The following is a 5,501-nucleotide window of genomic DNA, read 5'->3' as shown; positions in this document are numbered from 1 at the left end:
TGTGCATCTACCTGAGTCCAATCAGAGGAAGTTGAGTAGAATTAGTAAACTCTAATAAGAAAATAACTAAGATGAAAGAAAACTCTACATAAAACTCCAGGGCTGGGCGAGAATATGCAAGGGGGAATACGCCTGGAAAGGTAACCCTTCCCCAGGGCTGGAGTATAGCAGCCTCCTCATCGGAGAAGGTGTAGCAGAGAAGTTCGCGGGCTCGTCCAGGCCGGAGCTGGCCTGCAGTCACTGGACAAGCTGGAAGCAATTCTGCAGACCTCAGCCTGGGTTTGCAGACGGTGCAGCTCAGGGGGACCCTCTAGGCAGCAGGCGGACTGAGCACAGGCCGCGCAAGGGTCTGCAGAGGGAACGGGGCACCCCGGGGAGCAGGAAGTGCCAGTGTCCATATCAAGAAGGCACCGGAAGGTTATGGCCAGGCTGAGGCTGCGAGGTCACCAGTGTCCGCGAGCTCGGGGCACGTGGCTGGGGCCGCAATGCAGCCGGTGCCTTCACGCCCACTCTGCGGACCGGCCCACGTGGTAGCTGGAAACTACAAGAGAGCCCCTTCCTCCCGCCGTGCCTCTCGAGGGCCTTCTACCAAAAAAGCTTAACTGCTCACTTTAAAGAAGTGGCCAGAGGAATTCCACACATTGTCACCTGTCACGGAGCACATAAGAAGGACGAATCTGGAGCCCAGTGACCACGCACTGACGAGCAGCCCAGCACCCAATGAGGAACGTGACATTCACAAAGAGAATATCAACAGTTTAAAATGAATTCTCAGGGCTTCCTGAGGTGTTCTAAGCTAAGGATGTGAAGACAAGACAGATTTTCCCAGAGATAGGACTTTATTTCCAAAATAAATCAATTTCTTTAAAATGAACCAGAGTTTCTGTAAACTCATGCTGACGCATTTCCAAAAAGACTTCAGAAGGGCTTTTAACACACATGCCCTAAGAACGCAGCCGGCCGGTAGGACGGGTTCAGAGCCTTGGCGCAGCCAGAGGAAGCCAAGCTGAACCGCATGGCCTGCCTGGGGGCAGTATTGGGCCCCTGGTTTGAAGGCATCATAGACAGCCACACAGTCATACATTTGCTCCCCACCCTCTGCGAGATAATCTGTCCTAACCCATTCAGGCTGCATTTACAAAATGCCTTGGGAGGGGTGTCTTATAAACAAGGGAAATGTATCTCTCACGGGTCTGGAGGCTGGCAGTCCAAGACCGAGGCACTGGCAGGTTTGCGGCCGCTCTGAGGATCTGCTTCCTGGTTCCACTTGACACAGGAAGACACTGAGTCCAAGGCCAAAACTCTGGTCTCCTGACCCAGTGCACCTGCGGGTTCCCCTCACTACCTGTACAAGTCCTGCGTCAGATGCCCCTTCCAGGAAGCCTTCCCTGACTAATCCCAGGCCAATATTTTCACTTACAATCATTCTGAGGAATTTGTAGCACCGCGTGACCCAAAGCACAGCGGCTGAACACCAGATCCACCTAAGGGCTCGTTCAAACACAGATTACGGGGGGCCCCACTCCCATTTCTTATTTAGGAGGTCCGAGATGGGGTCCAGAACAATGTGCAAGTCCCCAGTGGTGTTGAGGCTGCTGGTCAGGAGATCACAATTGGGAACCACTGATTTAGGAGCTGGCAAGATCTTCACCCACATCTGAGGCTCAACCAGAAAGTTCAGCATACAAGATGTCAATGCTTAATTTTCTCAAGCAAAGACTCTCTGAAAGTTTAGTCCCATGTCTTCTGGATGTTCAAGGATCCTTAACTAGGAACAGAGCAAACAGCTGGGTGCTGATCAGGGCAGCTCACACCTGCCCAAGTGGGTTTACCCTCTTCCTGAGCATTGTCTCACTTAATAGCTGTAAGTGGGGGAGCCTGTTTGTGGGGACACCTTCATGACTGACTTCCTCCAATCTGAAAAAAGTGACTGGCCATTTGGGAGAAATATCCCTACCCAGAGTAACTTTTTTTTCTACCTAATACACGTACACTATGATTTCTCCTTATAAATCAGTTGCACCAAATAAAATCTTGAGAAACCTGTTTCTTACAACCTAATTTTCTTTTAAAGAAGAAAACGCCCCCCCCCCCTTTATAAGTCCAAATTCACAAAAGAAACTATGCCCTAAAACTACCAATTTGTCATTCAGGACAAACTTTTATCCAAGGAGCCCCCACACTGTCATCGAGAAGCAGAGATGTATCCGGGGTGTCCCAAACAGTTTGTAAAAGCTTGAGTGCACATTTTAGTATCAGGCATGTTCACACAAAAATCTAGACGTCCACTTTTCTTGAAAAATGTAGGCTACAGCCAAGCCAGGGTCTTACTTTAGAAATTCATTCATTTTTTGGTAGGTCTCCCTTTATCCTTGACAGCAAGCAGCTGGACCTGCTTCCTCAGGAGCAATCACTTCCCAATTCACTGCAGACTGCACCATCCAGTGACCACGCACAACCTTACACCCCAGCCTGTATCTGCTTGTCCCTGGAAGTTTGCACGTCTATTTTTAATAGAACCATGGGGGCTTATAAACTTGCACTATACTGAAGAAGAACTTCAATCTTCTTACATGAAATGTGAAAAGGACATGACGAGAACTGCTCTGTGACTGCTGCCTGATTCTTCAAGGCAGCTTTCCTGTCACCCTCAGCTGCTGAGCTGACGTCCTGGGCACTTGCGATCCTGAGTCCCAGACAGGTGAGGCGAGCAGTCACAGGATGCCTTGATAGGAGCTGAGAGGGTGTAGGAAGGGAGAGAACATTAAGGGAAAGGGGAGAGGGGCTGGAGGGGCCAGGAAATGAGGAGAGGCTGAAGGAAGGAGGGGTCGGGAAGGGGAGACCTACCGGTGCCTCCTATACCAGAGGGCTAAGCATCCAATCATCAGTAAGGACCCCAGCAAGGCCACAAGCATCAGCCACATGGAGGAGTGGCTCCCCTCTGCGTGGGAAACACAGGCTGTCAGCACGGACCCCTCCCTATTCCAAGGCCCTTGGTCTGAGCCCATGGGAGGATGCCACAGATGCTTCTCCCTGCCTCCCCCACGGGGAGTGCCCACTTCTGTTCCTCTGCAGGTTCGAGGCCCCCTCTTGTCTCAGGGCCTGGGCGCCGGGGACACCTTCAACACACGGCGGTATAACACACACAGCAAGGACAACCAGGTAGCCACTCTCCACCCAGGAGACCAAGAGCAGTGAACCTGACCTAGCTTAGTCTCCTTGTCTTCAACAATAAAAGGAGAAGAATAGCACCTGCTTCAAAGGAGCCAGGGACAAGTGGACGCCATGCTGGGCAGAGTCCGGAAGCACTCAAGACCCAGCAACTACCTTGTTCCCCCGCCCCCCCAACCCCGGCTTCTCATGGGGAGTGACCTCTCCTGGGATTCTTTATTTGCCACCTGCTTCTGGACCTGTGAGTTGTTTGGTCTCTTTTTCCTTGTATATGGGACATTTATCTCAACCCTTTTTGAGTTCAGGCTTTGTTCCCCTCCGTTCCCTCCTTCTGGTATCTGGAACCCCCTCCTTCTAACCTTCCTGGTTTGGGGGGGTGCATTTTGGAAACCCCTCTATCCTGTGTGTGTCCCAACCTGCCTCATGGCCAGTGCCTCCCTCTATGCTTGAGGACCATCTCCCCCATGCCCAGCCGGGCCCCAGTTCTTTCTCACCCCAGTGGATGATTATGTCCTGGCCCCCTAGACTGCTGTGTCTCACTCGGCACGACAGACCAGCTGCCTCCCGGGCCGCCACGTCCAGGGTCACTCGGAGATACCATGTCCCATCAGCATGGGGCAGGACGTCGCCTCGCTGCGTGCCCCGCTGCTCCTGCTCACCCCGCATCCACATCACCCACACAGGCTTTGGGTGGAAGCCAGAGACGCGGCACACCAGCAGCAGACGGCCGGGACCCAGTGGACAGCCAGGCCTCCGGCCTCACTGTGTCGGATGAGAAAGTGGGGGATCTCAAGGCAGGAACTCGGCAGCCCACACTTCCCCCTCTGGAGATGGAATCCCTCATGACTTTGTCCATTCGTTTTGGCTTCCCCAGGAAAACCTTCCCTGACCCCCGCCCCTCAGCAGAGATCCTGTTTGACCCCCCAGTGTTTATTTAATTCAATTCATGGAACCCAAGGGGGGCTTGGTTAATGTCTGTGGGATGAATAAATGCCCTCAGGCTTCACCCATGCCTTCCTGAGACATTCTCCCCGGGGGGGGGGGGGGTGATCCAAGGGCTGTGAGGTCTGCAACGGGGAGCCCCAGCCAGGAGCGCAGGAGTGGAGGGCAGGGGTGAGAGAGGCAGGCTCACCTTGCTTCTCCAGTTCCGACTTCCCTGCCTCAAGGAGGCCTCTGACAAACTGGGGGCAGGTGTCATTGAGGAGCCACTGTAGGGTCTTTCTGGTCCCCTGGTCCTGGTTGAGCTCTTTGGTGGCCCTGCCCACCCAATAGGGGGCATCTGGGGCTGGCATCCAAACAGTTCCTTGGAAACTCATGATCTCTTTTCCTTGAAATGCTGCGTGAAAGAAGCTTTCGGAGGTGTTCCCGGGGCGCAGCTCGCAGCCAGCAGACACCTGGACCCCAAAGGGATGTGAGAAGAGGACGGGACAAAGACCAAAGAAAGGCCGTAAGGATTAGAAGGGACCGCGGAGGGGAAATGCGTATCAGGGTTCTACTGCGGACCCGGAGTCCCGGGAGACGAGTGGGGGCCAGCAGCAGGAGGAACGGCGGCGGTTTGCGGGGTCGGAGCTGGGGAGTGCCAGGGCAGCAGCGGGGACCCGGGGACGGAGGCGCGCGCTGGGCGTCTCGGGCAGAGGGGGAGGCAGAGCCCCCGCCGGGCAGCGGCCCAGGGTCCCACCCCCAGCTCACAGTCCAGGCGCAGCATTTTGACGAATTCGTGCATGTCCCTGGTGAAGCTTCCACGGTACACACTGAGTAGCCGCTGCAGCTCGTCCCACTGCCCCTCGCCGAACGGGCCCCGCGCCCAGGGCTTGAGGAAGCGGATGGAGTCCGAGCCGTTTCTCCAGCCGTCGACCTGCAGCTCCTCGAGCCGCGCCAGGCCGTCGGTGCGCGCCCAGCTGCGGTTGGCGAACACGGACACCTGCAGGCACTGCAGCCTGCCGCGCGTCCGCGGGGCGCACAGCCCGCCCGAGGCCAGCCGCAGCGACCAAACAACAAGCGGCCACCAGCCGCACGCGCTCCGGACCCGGGGCCGCGCCCTGCGCGCGGGGTCGCCGGGGGCCCCGGAACCGTCGGTCTCCGGCGCCCCCGGCTCGCGCCGCCCCACGCACCCCCAGGGCTTCCCCGAACCTGGGGGAGCCCCCAGAACAGCGGAGACTGCGGCCACCCGAGGGCGCCGGGGTCGGACTCCGGAGGTCCCCGCCTGCCGCACCGCCTGGAGGATCTCGGATCGCCCCGCCCCCGTGCCCCGGCCCTCCCACCTCCCACTGCCTCCTCCTCTCGCATCTCTGATCCCCCTCCCCCCAAGACCGCCCCCGTCCTCCCTCGAC

The 5,501-nt window shown here is 56.6% G+C and overlaps 1 protein-coding gene across 1 annotated transcript; it reads right to left on the bottom strand.

Annotated features, from left to right (window-relative positions):
- Nucleotides 1-820: 820 nt before the first annotated feature.
- Nucleotides 821-5,457, bottom strand: LOC112814894 (antigen-presenting glycoprotein CD1d). Its single transcript, XM_073888240.1, has 5 exons — nt 5,433-5,457; nt 4,861-5,301; nt 4,304-4,582; nt 2,848-2,941; nt 821-2,736 (listed from the first exon to the last, which is right to left on the bottom strand). The coding sequence occupies exons 1-5, from the start codon at nt 5,455-5,457 to the stop codon at nt 2,715-2,717; spliced, it is 861 nt and encodes a 286-aa protein (XP_073744341.1). The 3' UTR covers nt 821-2,714.
- Nucleotides 5,458-5,501: the final 44 nt, after the last annotated feature.

This window comes from Callorhinus ursinus, unplaced genomic scaffold (assembly GCF_003265705.2).
Source record: "Callorhinus ursinus isolate GAN/ISIS: 27379988/994484 unplaced genomic scaffold, GSC_fseal_2.0 scaffold88, whole genome shotgun sequence".
In the NCBI taxonomy this organism is placed as follows: domain Eukaryota; kingdom Metazoa; phylum Chordata; class Mammalia; order Carnivora; family Otariidae; genus Callorhinus; species Callorhinus ursinus.
The sequence above is the reverse complement of the archived record's forward strand: the minus strand, read 5'-3'. Positions and strand labels throughout refer to the sequence as shown.

Excerpts from the sequence above, each read along its gene's own strand:
- LOC112814894 (XM_073888240.1), bottom strand. The coding sequence starts at position 5,457 with ATGCGAGAGGAGGAGGCAGTGGGAG. Across the intron at positions 5,302-5,432 it reads AGAGGAGGAGGCAGTGGGAG|GTTCGGGGAAGCCCTGGGGG; the intron begins GTGGGAGGGCCG and ends GGGCTCCCCCAG. Across the intron at positions 2,942-4,303 it reads GTCGGAACTGGAGAAGCAAG|AGGGGAGCCACTCCTCCATG; the intron begins GTGAGCCTGCCT and ends TTTCCCACGCAG.